Below are 15,335 nucleotides of genomic sequence, written 5' to 3' on the forward strand. Positions count from 1 at the left end.
AAGTGTCTGCAGAAATTCAAAATCTCCTTTATCCTCTAGTCACTTTGGTCACAGCTGTGCCATCGAGCCTGTCACATAGCGCTCAGATATTCATTGGGCCTCACACAATCCAAAAGTGTCCAGTGTCCACAAGTGTGTGCAGAAATTCAAAATCTCCCTTATCCTCTCGTCACTTTTGTCACAGCTGTGCCATCGAGCCTGTGACATAGCGCTCAGATATCAGTGGGCCTCACACAATCCAAAAGTGTCCAGTGTCCACAAGTGTCTGCAGAAATTCAAAATCTCCCTTATCCTCTAGTCATTTTGGTCACAGCTGTGCCATCGAGCCTGTTACATAGCGCTCAGATATCAGTGGGCCTCACACAATCCAAAAGTGTCCAGTGTCCACAAGTGTCTGCAGAAATTCAAAATCTCCCTTATCCTCTAGTCACTTTGGTCACAGCTGTGCCATCGAGCCTGTCACATAGCGCTCAGATATTCATTGGGCCTCACACAATCCAAAAGTGTCCAGTGTCCACAAGTGTGTGCAGAAATTCAAAATCTCCCTTATCCTCTAGTCACTTTGGTCACAGCTGTGCCATCGAGCCTGTCACATAGCCCTCAGATATTCATTGGGCCTCACACAATCCAAAAGTGTCCAGTGTCCACAAGTGTGTGCAGAAATTCAAAATCTCCCTTATCCTCTAGTCACTTTGGTCACAGCTGTGCCATCGAGCCTGTCACATAGCGCTCAGATATTCATTGGGCCTCACACAATCCAAAAGTGTCCAGTGTCCACAAGTGTGTGCAGAAATTCAAAATCTCCCTTATCCTCTCGTCACTTTTGTCACAGCTGTGCCATCGAGCCTGTGACATAGCGCTCAGATATCAGTGGGCCTCACACAATCCAAAAGTGTCCAGTGTCCACAAGTGTGTGCAGAAATTCAAAATCTCCCTTATCCTCTAGTCACTTTGGTCATAGCTGTGCCATCGAGCCTGTCACATAGCGCTCAGATATCAGTGGGCCTCACACAATCCAAAAGTGTCCAGTGTCCACAAGTGTCTGCAGAAATTCAAAATCTCCCCTGTCCTATAGACACCTTGTACCTTGTTTTACATTACTATATAGTTTGTTGGATTTTGTCTACATTTCTACCAAAAATGAGGAAGGCTGGTGGAAGAGGTCGTGGAATTGGGCTGGGGTTGGCAGCTGGTAATGATGGTGTTGGTGGTGGATCTGATGGTAGTGGCAAGAGCAAAATAGGACCGAATGCAGGAGGTGTTGAGCCTGCGTCATCGTCTGGCTACATAAGGCCTCGAACGCTTAGTTTTCTAGGAGTTGGCAAACCGCTTTTAAAGCCAGAGCATCAGGAAAAAGTTTTGTCTTACATTGCTGACTCAGCCTCCAGCTCTATCGCCTCCTCTTCTTCAGTTGTAAAAAGTAAAAGCACTGAGTCGTCATTGGAGGCTCATGTTCATGAACCACACCTTTCCTTGTGTCCTTCACCCCAACCTAGATTGAAGGATGACGCAGGCCATACTACTGATTACTCCATGGAGCTGTTTTCACATACCATGCCTGGATTATCAAGTGAAATGGTGAATTACCCAGGCCAAGATGAATCTGACATGGAGTGCACTGATGCACAGCCGCTGATGGATGATTCTGCTGGTACATTCACTCAGAGCACTACATTGTCCTCGCAGTGTACAGAGCCAGATTCTGACCCTGATGAGACTCAGGTGCCCCTTCCCGCACACTATACCACCATACACGGTGACACAGAGGAAGGTGCACATGACATAGAAGAGGAGGTGATGGATGACCGCTACTTCCACCATATGCAGCTCTCAAGTCCAGCTCACCCTCCCAGACACTATGAGTAGGTCAAGAAAGTACTCAGTCTCTCATCCGCGTACACTGGGTTTGAACGCCCACATTGCCAAACTAATCTCGTTTGAGATGATGCCCTTTCGGTTGGTGGAAAGCACAGCTTTCCGCGAACTCATGGCCTATGCAGTACCACGCTATGACCTACGCAGTCGCCACTTCTTCTCTCGCAAAGCCATCCCAGCCCTCCACCATCATGTGAAAGACCGCATTGTCCATGCACTCAAGCAGTCAGTGAGCGGAAAGGTGCACCTCACAACTGATGCATGGTCCAGTCGGCATGGCCAGGGCCGTTACGTGTCCATCACTGCGCACTGGGTTAATGTGGTGGATGCAGGGTCCACAGGGGACAGCGGTGGTGGGACAGTGCTGCCTAGCCCACGGTATAGGAAACAGTTGGCTGTAGGCGTTCGACCCTCCTCCTCCTCCAGAAGCGAAAGCTCGTCCACAGAGCGCAGTCGTACGAGCACTCCATCTGCAGCTGCCACTGTTGCACACGATGTGTCCCCCTATCGAGCAGCTAGTGGAAAGCGTCAGCAGGCTGTGTTGCAGATGATGTGTTTGGGCAACAGACAAACCGCCGAGGTGCTGGCCGAGTACTTGAAGCGACAAACTGAGTCATGGCTGGGCAGTGTACATCTTGAGGCAGGCAAGGTAGTTAATGATAACGGCCGTAATTTTGTGGCAGCCATAGCCCTATCAAAACTCAGCCATATACCTTGCTTGGCTCACACCTTGAACCTGGTGGTGCAGTGCTTCCTCAAAAATTATCCGGAGTTAACAGCCCTGCTCCAGAAGGTGCGAAGACTGTGCGCGCACATCCGCCGGTCGCCTGTACACTCCGTTCGTATGCAGAAGCTGCAGCGATTGCTCCACCTTCCCAACCACCGCCTCATTATCGACATTGCAACAAGGTGGAACTCCACCCTGCACATGGTGGAGCGGCTGTGCGAGCAGAGGCAGGCCATAATGCATTTGTGGGAGGATACACGGCCAGGCACTTTGAGAGCAGACATGGAGTTGACAGGTGTACAGTGGTCGAAGCTAAAAGACCTCTGTAAAGTCCTTCAGTGTTTTGAGGAATGCACACGGCTGGTAAGCGCAGACGACGCCATCCTAAGCATGAGGATCCCACTTATGCGTCTGCTCATGCAAACTTTGACACACCTTAAGGAGCAGGTGTCTGCAGCCAATGTTGATGAGGAGGAAGAGGAGGAGGGAATCCTTGATGACATTCAGCCATTGTCTGCTCAGGGACCTCTCCTGGACGAGGTGGAGGAAGAAGAGGAGGAGGAGGAGGATGATGGGGATGATTACTTAGGGGAGAAGGATGCATCTTGTGGGGCAAGTGAAAATGTTGGCGTGGCAAGGTCTGGTACAGGGTTTGTGCGTGACTGGAGGGATGTGGATTTGCCAGAAAGTGCTCCTCCACCCAGCACTCGCAGTGCATCATTGACACCGGGAACATTGGCCCACATGTCAGATTATGCCTTGCAGATCCTAAAAAGGGACCCACGCATTGCCAAAATGATGAATGATGATGACTACTGGTTGGCCAGCATCCTGGATCCACGCTATAAAGGCAAATTACAAAACATCATGCCACAGGAGAACCTTGACCTAATATTGGCTAATAAACAAGCAACTCTGGTAAATCGGTTGCTTGAGGTATTCCCAGCACACAGCAGCGGTGATGGTTCTCACACGAGCCGTACGGGCCGGGGGCAGCTTGGCAGAGGTGTTCGTGGTGCACACAGCAGAAGTGGCGTTGGAGACAGGGGTTTCATGACAATGTTGTGGACTGATTTTTCAAATACCACTCACACAACTGGTAATACTGCATCGATGGAAAGTGACAGGAGACAGCAGTTGTCAACTATGGTTACAAACTACTTTTCCTCCCATATCGATGTTCTCCCCCTTTGACTATTGGGCCGCTAAACTGGACACCTGGCCTGAATTGGCCCAATATGCCTTACAGGAGCTCGCTTGCCCAGCTGCAAGTGTGCTATCGGAAAGAGTCTTCAGTGCAGCTGGATCAATCCTGACAGAAAAAAGGACCCGTCTGTCAACCCAAAATGTGGATGATCTAACCTTCATTAAAATGAACCATGCATGGTTTTCCAAGGATTTTGTCCCACCTTCCCCTGATGACACATAGGGTGACAGAAAAATGGCTTGCTTTGGTCCACCTCTTCCTGGGACTTCACCTATTTCGCCTTTTGCATCAGCTGAATGTCCAACATCAACATATGCCACTTTCTAAAACTCCCTAACTGTGCTGCCTCCCCCCCCCCATGGCCGGGGTCACCACCTAGCGCAAGACACCGTGCGAGTGCCGTTGCCCTGGACAGGTGGGTAGGCCGACTCTTGGGTGCAGGCACTGGCACAGGGTCCCTCATAGTGCAATCAAGTGTCTCTGACGGTGGTGGTGCACAACCGCCGTCAGACACACTGCCGTACTATGAGGGGCCCAGTGCCAGTACCGACGCCCACGAGTGGGCCCCCCTTGCTTGGGCAGGGCCCCAGCATTTGCAATCTTTACCTCTCCCTGCTCCTCCGCTGTGTAATCTGGGCCGTCAAATCCATACTGTGCCTGACACCGTCTGAGCCTGCCTCCTGATGTACAGACATATATTTTGAATGTGTACGCTATCCATACATGTTATCCGGGGATACGGTACCCTTTCTAACCTTTGTGCAATCACGTGCAATCCATACTGGGCCTAACACCGTCTGAGCCTGCCTCCTGATGTACAGACATATATTTTGAATGTGTACGCTATCCATACATGTTATCCGGGGATACGGTACCCTTTCTAACTTTTGTGCAATCACGTGCAATCCATACTGGGCCTAACACCATCTGAGCCTGCCTCCTGACGTACAGACATATATTTTGAATGTGTACGCTATCCATACATGTTATCCGGGGATACGGTACCCTTTCTAACCTTTGTGCAATCACGTGCAATTCATACTGGGCCTAACACCGTCTGAGCCTGCCTCCTGATGTACAGACATATATTTTGAATGTGTACGCTATCCATACATGTTATTCGGGGATACGGTACCCTTTCTAACCTTTGTGCAATCACGTGCAATCTATACTGGGCCTAACACCGTCTGAGCCTGCCTCCTGATGTACAGACATATATTTTGAATGTGTACGCTATCCATACATGTTATCTGGGGATACGGTACCATTTCTAACCTTTGTGCAATCACGTGCAATCCATACTGGGCCTAACACCGTCTGAGCCTGCCTCCTGATGTATAGACATATATTTTGAATGTGTACGCTATCCATACATGTTATCTGGGGATACGGTACCCTTTCTAACCTTTGTGCAATCACGTGCAATCCATACTGGGCCTAACACCGTCTGAGCCTGCCTCCTGATGTACAGACATATATTTTGAATGTGTACGCTATCCATACATGTTATCCGGGGATACGGTACCCTTTCTAACCTTTGTGCAATCACGTGCAATCCATACTGGGCGTGAGAACGGCTGGCGAGCTGTTAAGCAAGCTACAGCACCTGTGGTTTGCACACGTAAGTTTTTCATTTTTTCAGGAATGACGGTTAGGCCTAATTCCGGAACTGCGGTTGACCTGCACTCACTGGGAAATCATTGTTCGCAGGTAATAATTGTCATCAGTGATCCCCATCACTAACGTTGTTCAGCGGGTTATCTGCACCTGTAAGCGACAAACGCTGGCCTTTTCAGTGTAGCGCACATGCAGCCACGGACATGTAATGGCATGACACACCAGTTATTGGCCAATCTCATGTGCCAGAGCCTCACGTGTCCCTCTAGTAAGCCGGACTCGGACCGCGGGGCATGACGCAGTCTCGTTCGTTAACGGAATTAAGCTTGCAATGTGTGCATCTGTTCTGTAGCTGGCATGGTTGAGGTTTCCCAGGTGGAGTCGAATTTAACCGTAGGCTCCACTCCTGGTGGTGCCCTTCTGGACATTCCTTTAAGGTTCAGCTTTGCAACCATACTGCCCACGTAAAACAAACACTTTGCCTTCATGAACGCTGTTTGGAGGGTCATGACTCGTGGGAATAACGCCGCCCAATCAGTTAACCTGCTAGAGAGATCGTTCGTTGCTCCCAAGCATGACATCACACTCCCTAGGAAGAAGGTAATGCCACTGTGGCGACCGTACTCCTGGGGGTGACACAAGTGCACTGATGCCCAGCCACTACTCGATGAATCTGCTGGTACATTGACCCAGACCACTATATTCCCCTCGCACGCTACTCGGCCTGAATCTGACCCTGGTGAAACTCAGGTTACCCTTCCCATATACAGTTCCATCTTACACGGTGACAAAGAGGAAGCTGCAGATGAAAGTGCAGGTTCGGCCCACCCGCCATCAGACACACCACCGTACTATCAGGGGCCCTGTGCCAGTGCCGTCGCCAACGAGTGGGCCCCCCCCGCTTGCTCAGGATCACAGCACTTGCAAAGTTGAAATACTGTGCAGTGAGATGGAAGATGGGGACGACGAGGAGTCCAGACAAGTACAGGGATTCCCTAGCGAGGAGACTTATTTGATTGTTTTCAATGTTGGGACAGCAATTTTTGGGGAGCACTATACTCTGGAGAATGATAGATGGTGCCCACCATACACTGGAACATTCCAAAGGTGGACATCAGACACTGGAGCAGCGTTTACAGGGCCCATTATACACTAGAGCAGTAGAAATGGGGCCCATTATGTTTGGAGCATTATTTGGGCCCATAAGACAGTGGAGCTTCATCCATGGGGACCAACATATACTGTAGCATTATGTGGAGCTCATCATATACTGTTTCAAACATTATATGGGAACAATGATTCTGTATGGAGAAATAGATGGGCCTCGTCATGAGATGTAAAAAGTGAGGTATTTTTCATTGTACTATACCGCTATTTCTCTGCCGTATCGGAGCATGATGAGTTGTGGTATGTGTTAAAGGGGCGCTCTTTCGCCCAGGGCACATGAAAACCTGGAGCCAGCCCTACCCCCCCACAACTTTAGCCAAATAACCCCCATTTTTCAGTGCGTAACTTGTATTATGAAGTTAATTAAGGTTGACAAGCTTAAGTAAGAAGAATTGATGCTTTTGGCATTCAAATGGGCACTGTAGGTGTGTTTCCTGTCCTCCTCTCACTGCCGACTTTTATTCCCCATTGACTTACATTGGGTTTCGTGTTTCGGGACGACCCCGACTTTTCCCTATAATCGGACGATCTTGCTCGACCCGACTTTTGGAAAAGTCGGGTTTCATGAAACGAAACGCGACCCTAAAAAAACAAAAGTCGCTCAACTCTAATCACGAGAATTAACAACCGAAACATCAGATGATTCAGGGTCTGAGGAAGAGAAAGTCACTTGGTTTCTATGAGAAGACCAATAAAAAGTACAAGTATGTTTTTTCAGAATGGATTTGGGGGATGAAAGCTGGCTTTCCCATCTGCCCCATTCATATATTTGATTATTAGAGTAGTCAAAAGCATCTGTATTAAATTTCTTCTTTTTCAAGCTGACTAACACTAATGTGTTTATACTGCTGGAGCTGCTATGGCCAGGAATACGAGATTGATGAGGCCGCTACACTTACTTTGTCTCATTGCGCCTGAGAAAAAGGACTGTTCATGTTATTAATTTGTACTATAATGCTGCTGCCCCTTGTACGGGAATACACCAGAATATACAGTAGTTACTATGATACTGTCCTCAGGTACGGACTGTGTCTGAAATTCAGCCCCGGCATTTGAAATCACACAGGCCCATGCTGTCCCCGTCCCCATGAACCAGATGGGATATACTAATATTACCCTGGATGAAGGAAAGGAAGATTTTCTACAAAACCAATATTTCGAATGATACACTTGGCCTACTGGGGTCAGTGACGTCAGCAACTTTGCGCTCCATCACAACTCTTAAAAGTATGGGTAACTTGAGAACACTGATTCTGTTAAAAGCGCAGAACACAAAACAGCCCATGACCAGACAGGCCCTTCTGGCATCTGCCAGAATTGCCAGATGGCCAGTCCGGCCCTGACTGTCCTCCATGTAAAAAATATAGCTACTATAATACTGCCCACAGTCTAAAAGAACATTAGTAGAATAATATTGATGCATGTATAAGACTATGACTACTGTACAATAATATTGTATTAATGCACAGGAATATAACTACTACTATAATGCTTCTCATGTGACTAAAAATATAGCAACATAAAACTGCCCCAATGTACAAGAATATAACTACTATAATACTGCTCCCTATGTACAAGAATATAACTACTATAATACTGCTCCTGTGCACAAGAATATAACTACTATAATACTGCCCCTATGTACAAGAATAAAACTACTATAATACTGCCCCTATGTACAAGAATATAACTACTATAACACTGCCTCCTATGCACAAGAATACAACTACTATAAGGCCGGGGTCACACTAACCGACGCAAAATACTGTCAGTATTTTACATGCATAATACGGATGAATGGCCCCTAAACAGTGCTCCGTATGTCATCCGTAATCAAGGTGTGGTCGCGTATTTTGCGCATGTCAGCATCCGTATGTAATCCTTATGGCGGGATTTTCTCGCAGTCTTGCAAAATGGACATATAATGGAGCCCTATGACATAGAATGCATGCATATATATATATATATATATATATATATATATACAGTATGTATTCTATGTGTCTATATCTATTCTTTCGTTTCTTTATTAAAACTGTCAGTGTGAGTTTACTGTATCGCGCACTGAATTGCCGGCTTTGCTAAAAGACGCCGGGTGCGTATTTCTCGCAGGTCATATGTGTGGTCCGTGTGTAATCCGTATTTTTTGCACACCCATAGACTTGCATTGGCCTACTACGGGCATAGTACGCTGACAATCGCAGCATACTGCGATTGGCACAGACCGTAGAATACGGATGAGAAATATACGGCTGGTGCGAGGTACCCCATAGAGAATCATTGGTCCGTGTGTAATGCGTGCTTTTAACTCCTCTCACTCGTCCGTATTCCTCTCCAGTGTGACCCCGGCCTAATACTGCTCCTAAGTACAAGAATATAACTACTATAATACTGCTCTCTATGTATAAGAATATAAATATTATAACACTTCCCCTATGTACAAGAATACAACTACTATAATACTGCACCTATGTACAAGAATATAACTACTATAATACTGCCCCTTTTTAAAGTAATAAAACTACTCTAATACTGTCCCTATGATCAAGTAATATAACTACTATAATACTCTCCTATGTACAAGAATACATCTGCTATACTACTTCCTCCTGTACACAAGAATATAACAACTATAATACTGCCCCTGTATACAAGAATATAACTACTATAATACTGCTCCAATGTACAAGAATATAATTACTATAATACAGCTCCTATGTACAAGAATATAACTACTATAATACAGCTCCTATGTACAAGAATATAACTGCTATAATACTGCAACTATGTACAAGAATATAACTATTATAATACTACCCAATATGTACAACAATATAACTACTTTAATACTTTCCCCTATATACAAGAATATATCTACTATAATACTTACGCCTATGTACCAGAATATAATTACTGTAATACTGCTCCTTTGTACACAAATATAACTAATATAATACAACATCTATGTATATGAATATAACTACCATAATACTGCCCACTATGTGCAAGAATATAACTACTATAATACTGTACAACATCTATGTATAAGACTATGACTACCATATTACTGCTCCAATGTACAACAATATAACTACTATAATACTGCCCCGTTTGCAAGAATATAACTACTATAATACTGCCCACTATGTACAAGAATATAACTACTATAATACTGCCCCTATGTACAAGAATATAACTACTATATTACTGCTCCTATGTACAAGAATACAACTACTATATTACTGCACCTAAGTACAAGAATATAACTATTATAATACTGCCCACTATGTACAAGAATATAACTACTATAATACTGCCCCTATGTACAAGAATATAACTACTATAATACTGTCCCTATGTTCAAGAATATAACTACTATAAAACTGCTCCCATGTTCAAGAATATAACTACTATAATACTGCCCTTATGTACAAGAATATAACTACTATAATACTGCTTCTATGTACAAGAATATAACTACTATAATACTGCTCCTATGTACAAGAATATAACTACTATAATACTGCTCCTATGTACAAGAATATAACTACTATAATACTGCTCCTATGTACAAGAATATAACTACTATAATACTGCCCTTATGTACAAGAATATAACTACTATAATACTGTACAACATCTATGTATAAGACTATAACTACCATAATACTGCTCCTATGTACAAGAATATAACTGGATTTGGGAATGCTTATCTTGCAAAAGAGAAGATTAAGAGGAGACTTAATAATTGTCTACAAATATCTCAAGGGCTGTCACATTGTAGAAGGATCATCTTTATTCTCATTTGCACAAGGAAAGACTAGAAGCAATGGGATGAAACTGAATGGGAGGCGACACAGATTAGATATTAGAAATTTTTTTTTTGACAGTTAAGGGGGTTTTACACATAGCGATATCGCTAGCAATATCGCTATAACGTCACCAATTTTGTGACGTTATAGTGATATCGCTAGTGATATCGCTATGTGTGATACTTACCTCCGACCGGCTCCCCCGCTGTCCATCGCTGATCGCGCGAGATCGGGCGGCTCCATTTCTCATCGTCAGCTTCCTGCTGGGCTTCCTGCTGTGTGAGACGAGCGACGCTGGACGCGGGCGGGAGGACGTCAGGATCGCTGTGTGTGCAAGGTAAGTATCGTCCGCTGCGTCACTGCTGCATCACTGTGAGGTCTGCCTGTGTGGCAGCTCACTAGCGATCATTTAGCGATGCACCAGCGATCCTGACCGGGTCGTATCACTGGTCGGATTGCTGGTGCATCGCTAAATGTAAAAGGGCCTTTAGGGTGATCAATGAGTGGAACAGGCTGCCACAAGAGGTGGTGAGGTCTCCTTCAATGGAAGTCTTCAAACAGAGGCTGGACAGACATCTGTCTGGGATGATTTAGTGAATCTTGCTTTGGGCGGGGGGGTTTGACCAGATGGCCCAGGAGGTCCCTTCCAACTCTACGATTCTATGATTCTATGATTCCATGAACTACTATAACACTGCCGACAATGTAAAAGAATATAATTGCTACACTACTGCTATCTACGTACAAGAATAGAAATAATATACACTACTGCTATCTACGTACAAGAATAGAAATAATATAGTACTCTATACTCAGCTATCTTTTGCACGTTTCACAGTATACAAACTTTTTCAATCGCCAATTATGACAGCAGCATTTCAAAGGTTGGAAAAGGCAAAGTCATTTTTTCTGTTGCCCATCACCCCACTTGGAACCAGTTGTGTTACCATCACAGTCCGGGGATTAATGAAGGCTCCCATATCTTATAGAGAGGTGGCAGATTAACACATAACTATAGGATCAGACTATACACAGAGGGACCAATTCATCAAAGCTGTTATGTCCTCCCAAAAGGTGTAAAAGCTTAGAAACCTTGAGTTTTGGTCAAATTTTGTGACTTATAGCTTTTCACGCTAGTTTATCCCAGCTTTGTAAAAATTGGCACGGGTGGGGTGGGACAAGGTGTTCCCAGCTTGTTTAATTCATAAGAAGATGCAGCATTTTTTGGAACGAGGAATAGGAGGAGTATATATGTGCTTCTCACTAAATTAGAATATCATCAAAATGTTAACTTATTTCAGTTCTTCAGTACAAAAAGTGAAACTCACATACTATATAGAGTCATTACAAACCGAGTGATGTATTTCACATGTTTATTTCTGTTAATATTGACGATTATGATTTACAGCCAATGAAACCCCTAAAGTCATTATCTCAGTAAATTAGAAAAATTAACAAAAAACACCTGTAAATGCTTCCTAAGCGTTTAAAAAGGTCCCTTAGTCTATTTCCGTAGGCTCCACAATCATGGGGAAGACTGTTGACTTGGCAGATGTCCAGTAGGCAGTCATTGACACACTCCACAAGGAGGGTAAGCCACAAAAGGTCATTGCTAAAGGTCATTGGCTGTTCACAGAGTGCTGTATCCAAGCATATTAATTGAAAGTTGAGTGGAAGGAAAAAGTGTGGTAGATAAAGGAGCACAAGCAACCGCAGCCTTGAAAGGATTGTTAAGAAAAGGCCATTCAAAAATTTGGGGAAAGTCACAAGGAGTGGACTGCTGCTGGAGTCATTGCTACAAGAGCCTCCAAACACAGAGGTATCCTTGACATGGGCTACAAGTGCCGCATTCCTTGTGTCAAGCCACTCATGACCAATAGACAATGTCAGAAGCATCTTACCTGGGTCAAGGAGAAAAAGAACTGGACTGTTGCTCAGTGGTCCAAGGTGTTGCTTTTAGATGAAAGTAAATTTTGCATTTCATTTGGAAATCAAGGTCCCAGAGTCTGGAGGAAGAGTGGAGAGTCACACAATCCAAGCTGCTTGAGGTCTAGTGTGAAGTTTCCACAATCAGTGATGGTTTGGGGAGCCATGTCATCTGCTGGTGTAGGTCCACTGTGTATTATCAAGACCAAAGTCAGCGCAGCCGTCTATCAGGAAATTTTAGAGCATTTCATGCTTCCCTCTGCTGACAAGCTTTTTGGAGATGGAAATTTCATTCTCCAGCAGGACTTTGCACCTGTCCACACTGCCAAAAGTACCAATACCTGGTTTACAAACAACAGCATCACTGTGCATGATTGGCCAGCAAACTCGCCTGACCTTAACCCCATAGAGAATCAATGGGGTATTATCAAGAAGAAGAAGAGAGACACAAGACCCAACAATGCAGACGAGCTGAAGGCTGCTATCAAAGTAACCCAGGCTTCCATAACACCTCAGCAGTGCCACAGGCTGATCGCCTCCATGCCACACTGTATTGATGCAGTAATTGATGCCAAAGGAGCCCCGACCAAGTATTGAGTGCATTTACTGAACATACATTTCAGTAGGCCAACATTTCGGATTTCCAAATCATTTTTCAAGCTGGTGTTATAAAGTATTCTAATTTACTGACTTTTGGGTTTTCACTGACTGTAAGCCATAATCATCAACATTAACAGAAATAAACACATGAAGTAGATCACTCTGTAATGACTCTTTTTGTATTGAGGAACTGAAATAAATTTACTTTTTGATGATATTCTAAATTAGTGAGAAGCACCTGTACATTACATAACTTACTGGCTTCATACACCTAAGAGGTCTAAGTCTGGACACGAACACATCCTGCAGATTTTACATTGCCATAAGTTTGCTGTGGTACGCTGAGCTATTGAGGTTAATGTCTGCCATCAGCAATACTATGCTACTGTTATGCAGTTTATGACTGTTGCAGCATGGCACTTGGCTTTTCTGCTCAGTGCAACGGACTTTACATGGAGATGGACGATGCATGCTGGGCCACCACTTCCGACCAACTCTTCCTAGCCACGGCCCTGTTGGTGAAAATGGCAACTTGGGTCTAAAAAATATAGTATTCTTCAAGTTTCTAATATACTTTGTAATTCAATTCATAAAGGGATATCAAGGTTTAGGGCTTAGGTCTGCAGTCACTCTATGGCACTGTAAATGTGTGAAGCCTCACAGTGTGCATTGTGCACGCTGTCAGGATTCTCCAGTGCCAGAAGTGGGCGGGAGTGTGAATGCAAGTATGCGATTCGCAAACATGTGGTCAGATGCCAACTAGAAGTGAATTGAGTGATGTTAGACACGTCTAGTTGAAATGTGGCTAGAAATATGCAAATCGCTTACTTGCAGCTATACCAGAGAATCGTGCACAGTGCGCGCTGTGAGGATTAACAAGTGTGCAGTCACATAGCACATAGAGTGAATGCAGACTTGTGCTCTAAGACTGGACAATCCCTTTAACCATTTGCTTCTGATCATTGAATTTCTTAGTTTATTTCATAAATAATATTGAGGCAGGCAAAATTTCACAATTTCACACACAGATGTCTGGGGACAGTTGATGATCAGATTAAATACAGGACCATAAAATTATGATAATAAGTAGGTGTGCTACTTACTTGGAGAATTCAGCAAGCGAGAATGTTTACAGTAATAAACCACTTCTTGTTCGCAGTATTCTGCATTGTTGATCATGGCTTCCAGCTGATCCTCTCCGGCGCTGTAGTTAAATGACATGGAATACGCTCTCCCAGAAAATGATCGGAGCGCTGGTTTCACCTCTGTAATGTTGTGCTGAACAATCATCCAGGTTTTCTCCTCTGTTGGAAACATTTAATTGAGTTTGTATTGCATTTAATGAGTTTTATTGTAACATAGAACTTATCTAACATTGCATAATGTTATATCTAAACAAGAGCAATGCTCAAAAGTGATTAGGAGAACTCTTCTGGAAACTGCAAATTAGGAGAATTGCTCTGGAAACTGCCAATGGTCAGAGACTGACACAGAGGGTCAGGGAGGTGAAGAGCTGTCTAACTGCTGAATAGAAATCCATAGGCTGGAATTAGATGGTTGGATATCATGAGTTAACTCTTCACATGGAATGTAACAGGACATACTCAGCGAGGTTCTGTTGGCCAATCTCAATGGAAGCTAGCTGTACACAATGTGAGATAAAAGCTGTACAGCTGAAAACAGCATATAAAAAAGCAATTTAATTGTAAGCTTGATTATTTCAATGCTGTATAATTGACTAAAACAAATTAATATAAAAAAATAAAGCTTTGAGATTTGGTCAGATAACCACTTTAAGCTTTTCTATTTTATTTTTTACACATTACTGGAACAACTGGTTTATAAGTAATAAAACTTCCATCTCATTATCTCAGTCACTGTTTATAGTGTCGTGCGCTGTATCAACAGCATTTCCAAAGGGAAAATCTAATTTTTGTCTCTCAATAAACATCTTCAGTCTCAGATTTTACTAATTGTTGAATATTTGTTATTTACTGTAAAAAGATTAAGTTATAGCCAAGACAATATTTGTATCATAATTTGCGACTTTCTACTGATATTTTAGACTAACTTGTGAAAAATGGCTTAGTGGTAGAGGGTGGGGACCCTTTTTGGAGCTGCATGCCTCTTAATACATTAGGCTAATCTAAACAGCTAACTTCATATGCAGAGCAGGCTAGGAATCAAAGTATTGGATAGTGATTACAGCCGCCACTCACAGTATAGTAATTGGGGCTGTAACCACTCCCTGCACCGCCCAGATGAATGAAAGTGAGAGACAAATGGGATGATATATGTTAATTTCCTCCCAGTAGCCATGTTTCCTGTTTTACTGTTATTTATCTCCACAATAACCCTATATCTGCAGGTAAATAGTGTTTTCTAACATGACAGGTCCCCTTTAA

At 43.9% G+C, this 15,335-nt stretch overlaps 1 protein-coding gene across 1 annotated transcript in view; it reads right to left on the reverse strand.

Annotated features, from left to right (window-relative positions):
* The window catches only part of LOC141082763 (contactin-associated protein-like 5), a 581,387-nt gene that overhangs the window by 105,815 nt on the left and 460,237 nt on the right, over positions 1 to 15,335 (reverse strand). Inside the window, exon 13 of the mRNA XM_073566679.1 lies at positions 14,034 to 14,234. Within this exon, the coding sequence (XP_073422780.1) occupies positions 14,034 to 14,234 (201 nt within the window). The remainder of the gene's footprint in view (positions 1 to 14,033; positions 14,235 to 15,335) is intronic.

The sequence above is a fragment of the Dendrobates tinctorius genome, unplaced genomic scaffold (assembly GCF_039654945.1).
Source record: "Dendrobates tinctorius isolate UK_male_01 unplaced genomic scaffold, ASM3965494v1 ptg000019l, whole genome shotgun sequence".
NCBI classification, from domain to species: Eukaryota; Metazoa; Chordata; class Amphibia; order Anura; family Dendrobatidae; genus Dendrobates; species Dendrobates tinctorius.